Source organism: Syngnathus typhle, linkage group LG3, assembly GCF_033458585.1.
Source record: "Syngnathus typhle isolate RoL2023-S1 ecotype Sweden linkage group LG3, RoL_Styp_1.0, whole genome shotgun sequence".
In the NCBI taxonomy this organism is placed as follows: domain Eukaryota; kingdom Metazoa; phylum Chordata; class Actinopteri; order Syngnathiformes; family Syngnathidae; genus Syngnathus; species Syngnathus typhle.
Window position 1 is genome coordinate 4611783 of NC_083740.1, and position 12397 is coordinate 4624179.

A 12397-nucleotide genomic window follows, 5' to 3' on the forward strand; every position below is an offset into this window, starting at 1 on the left:
AAGTGAGAACACTTCAGCACCAGTAGGGCAGCTCACCTGCTTTGTGGCTGTCTGAGCTCCATTGATCGCGCTCCAACCATTCTCTCTCCCTCTCCTCGCCTCAACAGGAACCAAGGAACAAAAGATGCGAGCAAGAAGAAAGAGTGACGCTGTATTTGGGCTCCGACGCTTTTCAGTTACCCCTCAAAAGTTGGCCGCAACGTCCCCTGGTGGTCGTGACACATGGCTGCAAACAAGACCCTTCATCTCGAGGCCATCGTGAAAACTTCATTTATTTACAATAGGATTCACACAGACGTTTCTGCATCAAGGATCGCTTACACCGCATCCATATGAAGCACAGGTGACTATCTGCAATCACATTTTGCCCCGGATAACAAGTGGCAGCTCTTCAACAAGCCCTCGACTAGGAAGGACTGTGATGATGATGTGCAATCGCAACACATCTCCGCACTTCAGGCCAAAACATTGGATATCAAATCAACAAGACTGTGGCCACCACCAAGGAAGGAGTCCATTTCACCGGAGCTTTTTTTATATGTCACCCAAGCATCTTTACGCAGAAAAGGTCAGTCGATGAAGCCGGCAAAGGTGTTGACGGGCACGCTAAGTCCTTTGCTCATGTACTTGCTCAGGCCGGCGTCCTTGTGATCGCCCAGCTTCAATTTGGACATTGTGTTTTTTTGGACAAAGTATCCAGGGTCAAGGCAGGGAATGATTTCGATGCTGCAACGCACAAGAAGGAAGACAAAACATTTGCCTTTTTTGGGGTGGGGGGTGGGGTATACGCACGTTGTGCTTACTGCAACCAAAAGAGAGCCAGTAGTTTGGGATGGAGAGCAGATTAAGTTGTGTGTGTGTGTTTCAAACCATGTAAACCAAATTGAACCAGGCTCAAGGAGAGCCAGCAGTTTCAATTTCACATCCGTGACTATACCCCAAAAGCTTCCGCATATCAAAATACTACTAAGAATACAGCGTTACGCAACCTCTTTTTATGACATGACACAAGACGGGTCTTGATAGATTGACACGAGTAAAATGCTTAAGTCTAAGAAGAATGCCGTCTACTTGTATTGCCGCTTGATTGACTTGATTGACTCTTACCTCTCCACATCATTGTAGATCCTCTGACAGTCTCCGTCTAAGGTAACTTTGAGTGAGGACAGAGTCTCCAGTGAACACATCTTGATGTTATTGCTCCTGATTTTGAACTCCTGGGAATTTCAAAGTAGTGTTAGGAGGGGGGGGGGGGGGAAGAAGACATTTCTAGTGTGGGAAAACAGAGAGAAAAACATACGCCGTTGTTGTTTTTAGCTTTTGCTGACCATTCCTTCAAGGTGAGTGTCAAAGAGTTGAGATCTAGAATTATGGAGGGATACCTTTAACGTCAAGCTGGAATTTTTTTTTGTGGGGAATAATGACAACGGAATGAACCTTCTTTTGCACTCGAGGGAATCGCATTGACGTGAGCGCCAGTTGTCCTCATGGGGAGGCCTCTGTCAGTGTCGCGGTCACTTAGTGTCACCTACACACAGACGCACACACATGTGGTGAGTAACAAAGCATCTTGTGCTACATTTGTATTTTTTTTTTTTTTTTGAAGGAAAAAAAAAAAGAAAACTCACTTTTTTGTAACTGACGCAGACAAGTGCTCCGTGTAGATCAGCCACACTCTTTTTCGACTTCTCTGTTTGCGAGATAATTATGCTGTCGATAAGTATGCAGTGGTAGTTCAGCATGCCTGCAAACTGAAATCACCTCTCATGGGCGCTGAAGCGTGTCGGAGAGGAGGAACGGCCACCTCTAAATGTGTGAGGAAGACATCTTCCACTGGTTCCTTGGTCATGCTGCTAAATGTAAGCTGTCCATTGAAAACTTTAGTGATTACAAAAGTAAACAAGGTTTTCATGCATTGACTTTATAAAATGGGAATTAAAGATAGGGTTTTTTTTTTCCTTAAACATGATGCATTGAATAAAAAAAAACCCTACAAGACATCAAATGAATAAAAGGCAGAGTACCTTGACAAAGTAGATGTTGAAGTTGACTGGCTGCTGGCCCATTCGCACGTAGTAGGAAATGACGTCGGACACAAACGGTTCTTTTGACCTCGATGAGTTCGTTTGTTGCTAGGTAATAATAAAAATAAGAATAATAGTGCTTGCTTGGTACAATGATCACGAAAACATTTATTTCTAGTATTATTCAGTTCGAGTTCAATCTAATTAAAATGGAGTATTATCATTGCTGTAAAAGCATAATTGGGATCGTGGATTTGATTGCGCGCTACAAAAATATTTGCGTGACATGACGTTTCTTGATCAAATTTGTGTTTATTTTCCTGTAGACATTTAAAAGTCACTAAAATGCAACTTTGTGTGTTGCCATGTAGTACTTGTGTTTTCTTTTCTTTTTGATTACCATTTTCGCCAGCTTGGGCATCATGCAGCCTAAACTGCTGATGTTGCAGTTGTACCACGGGTCCACCACGCTCAAGTAAGATCCAAGAGTGCATGGATTGTGCTTGCGCTGAAAGTTCTCCTATATGAGAAGTTGAATTAGTCCGACGACAACTACAGCGATAGCGTTCGACGGTCCATACGCACACAAAAATGTTTCAGGAAAGACAGTTCCCTCACCTTGCCAGAGGGCGTAGTAGTTGGCGACACACAAACAGGGATGTAGTAAAATTGCAGGTTAACTCTCATGCTAAGAAAAGCTCTCCGGGCTTCTCTTTTCCTGCAATGGAGGGTGAGACAGATGAGAAGCCCAATCAATGTTCAGAGGCCATTAGGCAATAATCTATCCAAACAAAAAACATTGCTGTCAGTACAGGTTCTAATCCTGCAAAAAGAAAAAAATCTTTTAGCTACACAATCAATCGTTAATCCTACAACTTGAGCCACTTTTGACTCCTCTTCTGTCACCAACCACAAGTTACTGTATGTGATCGAGTCCCTCACCTTAAGCAGTAGTAAGCTTTAGCCAGGCGCCCCATACTGGCGTCACCACCCATGACGACAATTCTGGCAGTAAAAATCCGCTGCTGTCTGAGGAAAGCATGGCTTCCTGCTCTCCTCTGCAGTGTGACCTCTCTTCCTCCGCCCTTATCGCCAAGTACTCCCACGTGACCCTCCATGGTGACCTGCATCAGTGCCACGCTGTCCTTCACAGACGGTTTCACCTTCATGCCTCCACGTCGGGACAACCTGACAGACTCTTGTTCACTGTGGGGGGTGGGGGGTTCCCATCAAAGCATTAAATATAACTAATTCTGTATCGAGGATATTTAGTCAAATATAATTTCCAAATTAAAATGGCTTCATGATTCAGCATCAAGGATATTTAGTCAAATGCCCTTCCTAGTTTCCATATTTTACTCATAACAGTTCACAGAATGTGTAAGGGTCGGCTCGTTGGTTCACTTTTTTTTTTAGTGACATAGCTGTGAATTCCCCTCCATCGAGTCTCGTGTTCCGAATTTCTTTTCCACGGTACCTCTTGCAGGGTTCCCATGAGGGACCGGCGCTGCCCAATTCGATCAACGCCACCGGCGACGAGTCTCCACCGTGGGGCAGGTCTCTTTCGATGCCGCTGTCGTTGGACAGGACGGAGAAGCGGGTCTTGTCGGGTGGCATCAGGTCACCCGGCGAGTCGCCCAGCTCGGGGTCCTCGTGCTCCGGATTGAGGGAGAACTGCTCTGATGACGAACTGGATCGCAGCCACTTGGCTACCTCTCGCCCTGTTGATTAAAAGTGTGGAAAAGAGGATACGTGTTTGTTTTTTTTTGTCGTCTTTTTTCTACAGTATTTTTCTATAGAAATAAAGCTGCCTTACAGTGACTTGCCTATAAATATCCATCGGAATCATGACCATCCTTAATTTATCCTCTATGCTAAGGATTTCTTATTGTTTGTCGCATAGCGCCCAAATGTCCGTTTTTATGGATCAAAAAAATAATTGAGGGTACGTTTGAATTGTTTTTGACCCCTGTTGAACTGTTGATTCTATTAAGCTGACTGGTCTGAACAACTTCCTGTAGACCCCCAGACCGCCAACAATAAGCAGGGCCACTCACAGATATCCACTTCCTCTGTCCACAGGTGGAAGCTCATGTCAGGGTTCGGAAGTGGGCAGTCAAAAAGCGCTCCGACGGAAGCAGCGTCTACACAGAGCGGAGGAGGAACGGACCAAAAGTGTCACAGTGACATTCAAAAACAAAACATGCACGTTTTCTCGGAGACGAGACGACGACAGTTTAATCAAATGGCTCGGCTACGTGACTGCAGTGAATTTCTGGGACTAATACAAAAAAAAAAAAAAATCTGTTTGATAATTTAGACACACGTCAGCTGACTGCAGGGTCAGGAAGTTTGATGGTGGAAACATGTCTACCACAAACTGCTTGACACAGGGAAAGCTTGTTAATAAAAAGAAAATCTTGTGTTGGCTATTTTTGTGGTCACGCCAAAGCAATACATGACCTGCAAGCCATTTCATAGGATTTTGATGTTGCAGTTACGGTTAATTCACCTATCGTGTTTTTCCATCTGTATTTGAAATGCAAATGTAAAATAGCTTTTCCCCCCCCTCCCAATTCAGCTACTAATACCTTATCTACTTTACTGTTACAATTGAAGTAAATTCCAAAACCTCACACAAGTTATTTAGGCAAATATGCCAGCAGATAGTACGAGTCCTTTGTGAGGCTGGTTTGTTTCTTTTGATTCATTCAGAAATCGTTTTTTGGTGTGAAACATCACGCGCAAAAAGAATCGAGAAACGGGAAAAAAAAATACTGAGATTATCCTGATGAAGAAAAGACATCTTTTAGTGACACGATTTTACCGCCAGCCCGTTTTACATAAACCGTTGCTGTGGTCACAGAGGGTAATTTCCGTTCAAGTCATCCACGACGATCCTTTTCCGCATCTTACAACGTGGCTGGTGTGCCGTGCTGAATTTCCTACCCAGGTTTGGGCCTGTGACAATATCGCCGTGCAGCTGCTGAAGATGGCTCTTGAGCGCACTCCCCACCCTGCTGCAATCCTCTTCTGCACACCGCTCCGCAGTTGCAATCACATCCTGAAAATAAGGCTCCACGTCTATATCCTGTCCCAAAAAACAGAAATACACACAGGAAGATAAATATATCCAGGCTTGGTATTAATAGCAAAGAGAGGAAAGGTCTCAGGTTGGTGTGTACGCCTAAGCGTGTGTTCTGTTACATTAGGCCCGGTGCCAATGGAGAGCAGAGCTTCATTGAGCAGGTTTTATTTGACACAGAGTATGGGCCACTTTTTACATCAACTCAAACATTAGTCACTAAATACATTCATTTAAAAATACTGTAGCGGTGATCCCTCGTTTATCGCAGATAATTGGTTCCAAAATCAGCATTAAGAAGCCGCGATAAACGAACCGCGACGTAGCGAAGGATTACTATAACTGTAATCAGTTAGCGAGAATACGCAAATAAATATTGTTGGACTTACTTCCAAAATTTTTGCCAGGTTGGATGCATGGCACTGCTCTCCTAGAGCGGCCTGAATGGAGTGTTGGACCACACTGCGCTTGTGCTCCACTGAACTTGAAGAAGATGCCGCCTCAATGTCAGCCAACAGCACTTGTGCCAGAGTACCAGAAAAGACCTCCGGATCGGCTAGAACAAAAGTCCTACAAGGAATCCGACACAAGGTTTATGTTGAGTCACAAGGAGGGTTATCGTCCATATCGTACCTCTCCTGAAAGGGGTAATGCTCGTTCTTCAGTCTCTGCTCCGCTACCACCATCCTCTGATACAGAAGACCTGCAGCATGTGCGAGCATTGGTTCAAGCAGCTCACCGTAGCAACCCTGCGAGGGATCTTAAGGCTAAAAGTTTTGTCGGGTGTCTGCAACGCAAAGACGGATAAATACCTGGAACGGAGCGCTCCATTTTTATTCGCCTGGTGTAGCTGAGCCCAATGGTGCAGTAGGGCAGAGGGTAGGTCAGCAGTCGCTTACAGAAGTCATAAACACGCTTATACAACTCATCTGGGATGTAGGCTGTCTGAGATGTAGAGCAAAAAATGTTTTGCTTTGGCTCGTTAATTACATCGTTCTTAATGAACACATTCTGTCCTGGACAATTTATTGGAGTTTTCAATTCAGACGTGTACCTGAATGATGGCATACATGAGCGTGTGGAGCAAAGGAATGACGTATTCGAGGCTGTCCCACCTCTCCGCCTTAAGAGAAACACAAACATCTTCAGAATCAAAATCATCTTTAATGGCCAAATAGTTAAAAACACACTTCTTACAAATGAATTAGGGCTGTCACTATTATTATTTTTTTTAATATATTATTTCATCGCTTCATTGAATTAAATTGTAGTTTTCATGAGAGTGTATTGCAAAAAAAATAAAATAAACATCCCCCCCCCCATTTAATGCTCTTTATTTGGTATGGTTTAGTAATAAAAACAAGAACAACCAAATAATATCACACAAGAGGGATTAAGATAAAAAATATTTGAAATTGATTCAGTTACCGGTGCAATTATTGTAAAAGCAGATGTTTGCCAATGTCTTGTTTTGATTAAACAAAAAAAAGATAATCTGTTTATTTTTATGTATGAATACAACTACCGTTTTTTTCCGTGTATAGTGCGCAATATTTTACTAATTTATTGTCCTAAAATCTGGGGTGCGTATTATACATGGGTACAAAGAAAAAAAAAAAAAAATTTTTTTTTTTTAATTTTTGATTTTTTTTTTTTTTTTAAATAAAGTCATGGTACAACAAAACCAACAACAGGACTGACCGACAAAGTCGTGGAACAAAAAGACAGGGTGACATTACCAAAGACAGGAACAGAATGACAGTAACACATGCAATGATCCAACGGTGAGCGAGGGGCAGACAGGACTTAAATACAAAACACGTTACATCGATTGAGGTGACACAGGAAGAGCGGGGTGACACGAACAGAAACTATGGCAACCTAGACACATAGCAAAACTGGGGACGAGACATGACAAATCTCCCCCGAAATAAAACTCACCTTTCTTCTTGTTTGTTGTCAATCGCGCATCGCATTCAGCCATCCTGCCCAACACACTTAGTAAAATTCATAATTGACGACACATCGTTTGATGCGATGGTGCAATCCTCGATGGTGTGTTATTGTCAAATATTGTTTGTTTTTTAATCTCCATCGCGGACCGGACGTCATACGGAGGCCGCCATTACAGATGCGCAGAACGGTTGCGCAAGACACGTCAGCTATATAAAGAGCGAGAGTTCAGTTCTCCACCTATTAGTTTCAATTCACAGTTTAATTAGCAGTTTCAATCAGCAAATAACAAAATGCGTATTACAGGTAATATTTTATTTCACAACACTTTGCCTTGTTCCTTTCGTCTCTGCTGTTCATTTCAAACACGCTCCATACGACCGCAATGCTCTTGTATCAGACGCTCGCTCGATCACCTGCTAGTTTGCCGTCTGCCACAATGTACCCTACACAAATCCGAAACATTTGTTGCGGCTCCGAGTCACGACGAGGGGCAAGTTTTGGTTTCCAAGGGTGTTTTTATTCCTCTTCAACGTCTCTCCCATACAGAGCCGCCGTGTGCGCACGGAGCGCGGTGGTGCGTTTAGGGGCAGTCGGAGAAATCAACGCCAACAAAAAAAATGACATCCAGCCTAGTTAAGACCATACCAAAGACTTTAAAAATGGGACCCATTGCCTCCCTGCGTGTGTGACGATCTTTGGGACTTAAAAAAAAAAAAAAAAAAAAAAAAAAAATTAAAAAAAAATCATAAAAATTGGGTGCGTATTATACATGGGTACAAGCTTTTTTCCAGCATCAGCATGCCATTGTTAGGGGTGCGTACTATACATGGGGGCGCACTATACATGGAAAAAAACGGTATATAGATTGAGACCATTCTAAGGTAAAAAAATAACTCTGAACGATCGTTCGATGAGGAAAATGATTCCCGACTAGTTTAATAATCGATGACTCGATTAATTGAAGAATTTTTGACTTCTGAAAAGTAAGATCAATCACCTTCTCCAGTTCTTTTATCAGAACCCACAGTAGAGACAAGCTGTTGGCAGGATTGTTCCGAACCTTCTTGTGCAACGTCCATCTTAAAATTCCTACACAGAAGCATAGAGTTGAACACATGGACTAGCTAAACGAGTCACAATTTTGGACGACCGTGTTCAATTCAAATAGAGTGGTTGACTAGCATCTGAACACTGCTGATTCTGTAATGGCAGCATTAAAAATGGTCTGCTTTTGCATTTTACATGTTGGATGGTCCAGTCAGTACCTTTGTTGTGACAATCTGGGGACTGGCGGACGTCCGTTTCTCGAGGCAGCACAGCCTGGATGCTGCGGTACAACTCTCGCTCTGGAACCGTCGGGAAACGGCCGGCTGATGACGTCGTAGAGAGATTAGACGATTTGTAGCTAACGAAAATAAATTTGGCTCGGTGAAAGAAAGGGACGAATTGTTGAATGTGCCGTCTACATGTTTTGCTATTTGTTACCATAACACCAATGCCAGTTTAGCATTTGGTGTGAGCAGACGTTTGTTTATGTAGGCTGGTTAAAAACACCTTGTGTCTTTCATTTTCTTGTTTCACCACTCAATAGACCTTGATCAAGTTATTTTCAACTCCATCGACAGTATCACTTACCCTTGGACTCCATGTTGAACAACCTGTCGGCGTTATCCCAAAGGGCCTGGCAGGTCATGACTCACATTCTTTACGCGTCTGGAAAGAACCAGCACAAAGATGACGCGGAGAGGAATTTCCATCCAAATTCAGCGTCAAACAGAAAGCGAAAATAAGACAGGAAGTTCCATCCAAATTTGCCATCAAACAGAAAGTGAACAGAAAGAAACCCACAATGAATGCGTGAAGCTGTTAAAATTGTGCAAGTTATTTTTTGGTTGATGTGAGGCGTAATGGCTTAAACCTCCGGTTGATTTAAGCACTTTTATTTCTATGCTCGTTCGTCGGTAGCTGTAGTTAGTCTCAGGATTTATAAATATTCTCGGGCGTTGACTAAAGAGGCGCTATCAGTTGTCCAGGCATATGAGAAATGTGCAAACAGGAGAATAAGTCCCTCGGTAAATAACTCGGCAACACACTGTTTTTAAGGTAATTTTTCTTTTTAAAAACTTACCACACAAATGTCACATGGCCATACGGAGCAACACACTCCCGTGTTGATTTCTCCATTCAACTTGACAGAGCTGGGAAGGAGAGAGAGCAAGAGGTAGGTTGAGGTCATGAGGCAACATACTGTTGCTAACTCTCATCATGTCTTCATTTCATATTTTCTTTCTTTTTTCCTTGGTTTCTACTCGTCTACTCATTTTCCCTGTCCTTTGTGTTGGCTGCCATATACAAATATGATTTGAAACTACAATAATTCTAAAAAAGAAGTCAGCAAATATATATATATAAAAGTAATTTATTGCCAGAAATAAGACACGAACAAGGCTGGAAAATATTAGAGCAAAGCAGGAAATACATTTGTAATTAGGAAAATAGATAAAAAGATCAAATCATTATAATAAATCTTACCTAATGAAAAAATGGGAACATTGTTGAGTAAGACAAATCTGAGTAAAAAAAAAAAAAAACATCAAAACATCCTGAAAGCTGTAAGCAATTAGTAAACCACAAGAATAGAATTGTGGAATTTGAATAAATTTGCATAGGACCTTCATTTTTGCAACTTTTCTACCTAAATTCTAATTTATTTATTAATTCTTTTGAAAAATATTTTCTTTATGCATTACATTCACAGGCAACACTTGAATAAGATGATTTCACACGTGCATTTCCGCACAGGCACAAGGCGTGCTGAGGAGTGGTTTCGTGTGCAAGGCTGCAACCTAACCGCTAAGGCCACGCGTGCACTGTGCAAAAGGCTGACACGTACACAACACTTCCTCTGTCTGAATGAGTGGGCAGACGATGATGACTTGAGAAGGAGAAGGAAAAACATCTATAAATAGGTTCTTGGCTAAAAAAAAAAAAAATCAGCAAAAAGAAGAAAAATAAAAAAGGGAGAGATTGAAGTTTTTGTCACAAGCAGCAATGTAAATCAACAGTCCCTCAAGTAAATATCATGTATGGGAACATGCCATGAAGGCTCATAGCAACTAGTATGTTATTGTATGATGATCCAGTTGGCTGAGAACTAATCCAGGGTGTACACCACAGCTGACCTTTAACCTAAACTGTATTCAGAAAGGTATACAAGACAGTACTGTAGCCCACCCAAATAATTTTAAGGCCACACTTATTTTTTTTCTGTCCAAGTGATTCAGTTCCTGCTCTGTCCGCAATGCCACTCGCCTGCTGCCGCCGACGGTCGCCATACGTGTGGCGACGCTCAAACAAGGTTGGGAACAATGCGTTTCCGTTCTGGCGCGGTTAATGACGCCTCGGAAAACAGGAAGGAGCTGACAGCAATGCGTGGAAGTGCGCTCGCGGTGCTAAAGTACGTCTTTTGCTTAAGTGGAAATCCCCAAAGTTAAGATCGCCTTGGAGGTGAACTCTTACTGTACGGGAATACTCGCTGAGAACTGGGTCATATTTACAGTGTGATGACAATATGGACTTCTGCAATTTTGTTCAAAAAGGTAGAAAAGGAAAATGGAAATAGCTAACGCACATTTAAATACAAACGCGCCAATGCTAACAGACATTTTTCCTCCTCCCACCTTATGAAGTGACTAAGTGGCCATGTGACTGACAGTTCGAAGAATTGTGACCACAGTCAGGGCTAAACAGAAAATGCGGTTTTGTTTGAACCGTTTTTATCCTAAGGGTCTCATAATAATTCACAATCTTGGCTTACATTCAAAGACACGTCCACTCGATGTTCTTAACCTACGTCGTGAGTCACACAAAAACCTCACAAATCGAGCAACAGACTGCGTTTATGGTACTCAGCTCAAAACTGAACCAAGTAGCATTACAGTTGCCTCTTGTCTGAAGTACACAGAGTTACTTTGTCTATGTAATGTGCTCTACATAAAAAAAAAAAACACCCTGGCCTTGCCTTGGGCATGTCATCCCTGCGCCGGCCGCAACCATGACGAATCAGCATGGAAAGTGAAGCACAAGGATGACATATTAGACTGAAACCGTCTCTCCAAAGCCAACAACAGAAAATGTCTTCCATCCCAATAAAGGCGAGGCCATTTTAGGCATAACAGTAGGAGGATATAAAACTGTTTGCGAAAAAACATTCACTAAGTTTGCTAACACTTATTTATCTTGAACACCACTATTGTCAAGTACTTTCAGGGCATCTTAGGAAATCCTTCCTGGCTGGGTAGCCATTTTGGAATTGCGCTGCCCCATTTAAGAGTACCTTCATACTTTGGCCTTTTTCTTCCTTGGTGGCATTTGGTTAGTGTAAGAAATTGTCAGATTTTTGTCAAGGATATCTTCTAAGTTTATTTAGTCAATAGTATCAGTGAAGGATCACTGGCAAACAACATCAGTCATGCCCCTCACGGCCAACAGGAAGTCGGACAATAAAACAAGGAAGCGTGGTTTTAAAATTTAAGAGACACAACAAGCCACTCCGGGGGGTCCAATCACATCTGGCACTCTTATCAAAACTCCTTTATTATCTCAGGAGGGAAAACATTTAAACAATCAGCCCCTGGGTCTTCCTGTGTCATGTTGGGTTTCTAATGTAGGATTTTACAAAGTCATTATGTTACATTGATATACCAATAACACAAATTAATTATTGTAATATAGTTTGGGAGAACCTGGTACTGCATACCTTTGTTTTGATACAGATTTATTTTTTCAACCTTATCTTAATCCAAAAAAAAGTACAAATTTACTGTACAGTAAGTCCAATGATGAGTCTAATACTCCCCACCAAGGTACTCTAAAATAGTAAGCAGTGTAGTATTTCTACACGTTATGGTCAAATTTAACGACCTGCATTGTTCATTAAGAATGTAAATATGTCAGAGTCACAAACATTTTGAGATGACACGAGTGATGGAGGACATTGTTTATATGAGAAGAAACGATAAATGGAGATGTGCCTAGTTAAAAGTAGCAGCACAAACACAGGACACACTCAAGCAAGGAGAGCGAGCGACACCTGTTCGTCTGACTCATGTAAACGTTTCCAAAACAACAACAAAATACACACTTGTATGTCTTGTACACGTAAACATGTCAATAAATCGTAGAATTAAATGGATCTTACCCTGAATGGCGTCAAGACCGCGACTGCCGACAACTTTAACTCGAAAGCCACATTTTCCTCAGCAGCACTAATCATGGGGAGGTTTTTAACCACGCCCATTAAAACAGCCGACCAATGGGGAGGCCGGTTAAA

The 12397-nt window shown here is 42.1% G+C and overlaps 1 protein-coding gene across 8 annotated transcripts; it reads right to left on the reverse strand.

Annotated features, from left to right (window-relative positions):
* Positions 1–254: 254 nt before the first annotated feature.
* Positions 255–12361, reverse strand: LOC133151271 (phosphoinositide 3-kinase regulatory subunit 6). 8 transcript variants are annotated; one of them, XM_061274149.1, is made up of 23 exons: positions 12266–12352; positions 9598–9635; positions 9194–9263; positions 8701–8778; positions 8331–8435; positions 8063–8154; positions 6164–6232; positions 5922–6054; positions 5743–5869; positions 5499–5679; positions 4974–5115; positions 4082–4168; positions 3502–3745; positions 2967–3230; positions 2610–2742; positions 2425–2544; positions 2025–2132; positions 1762–1864; positions 1629–1690; positions 1438–1528; positions 1301–1362; positions 1108–1217; positions 255–726 (listed from the first exon to the last, which is right to left on the reverse strand). In XM_061274149.1, exons 4-23 carry the CDS (start codon positions 8756–8758, stop codon positions 570–572), a joined length of 2448 nt encoding a protein of 815 aa, XP_061130133.1. In that variant the 5' UTR covers positions 8759–8778; positions 9194–9263; positions 9598–9635; positions 12266–12352; the 3' UTR covers positions 255–569. The 8 variants fall into 8 exon arrangements, with proteins under 8 accessions (XP_061130133.1, XP_061130136.1, XP_061130134.1 ...); XM_061274152.1 differs by having other exon boundaries at positions 2643–2742; positions 12266–12350; XM_061274150.1 differs by lacking the exon at positions 9598–9635 and having other exon boundaries at positions 12266–12361.
* Between the last annotated feature and the right edge of the window lie 36 nt (positions 12362–12397).

Excerpts from the sequence above, each read along its gene's own strand:
- LOC133151271 (XM_061274150.1), bottom strand. The coding sequence starts at position 8,758 with ATGACCTGCCAGGCCCTTTGGGATAACGCCGACAGGTTGTTCAACATG. Across the intron at positions 6,055-6,163 it reads TCATGTATGCCATCATTCAG|ACAGCCTACATCCCAGATGA; the intron begins GTACACGTCTGA and ends TCTACATCTCAG. Across the intron at positions 4,169-4,973 it reads TGTCACAGGCCCAAACCTGG|ACGCTGCTTCCGTCGGAGCG; the intron begins GTAGGAAATTCA and ends CGCTCTGTGTAG.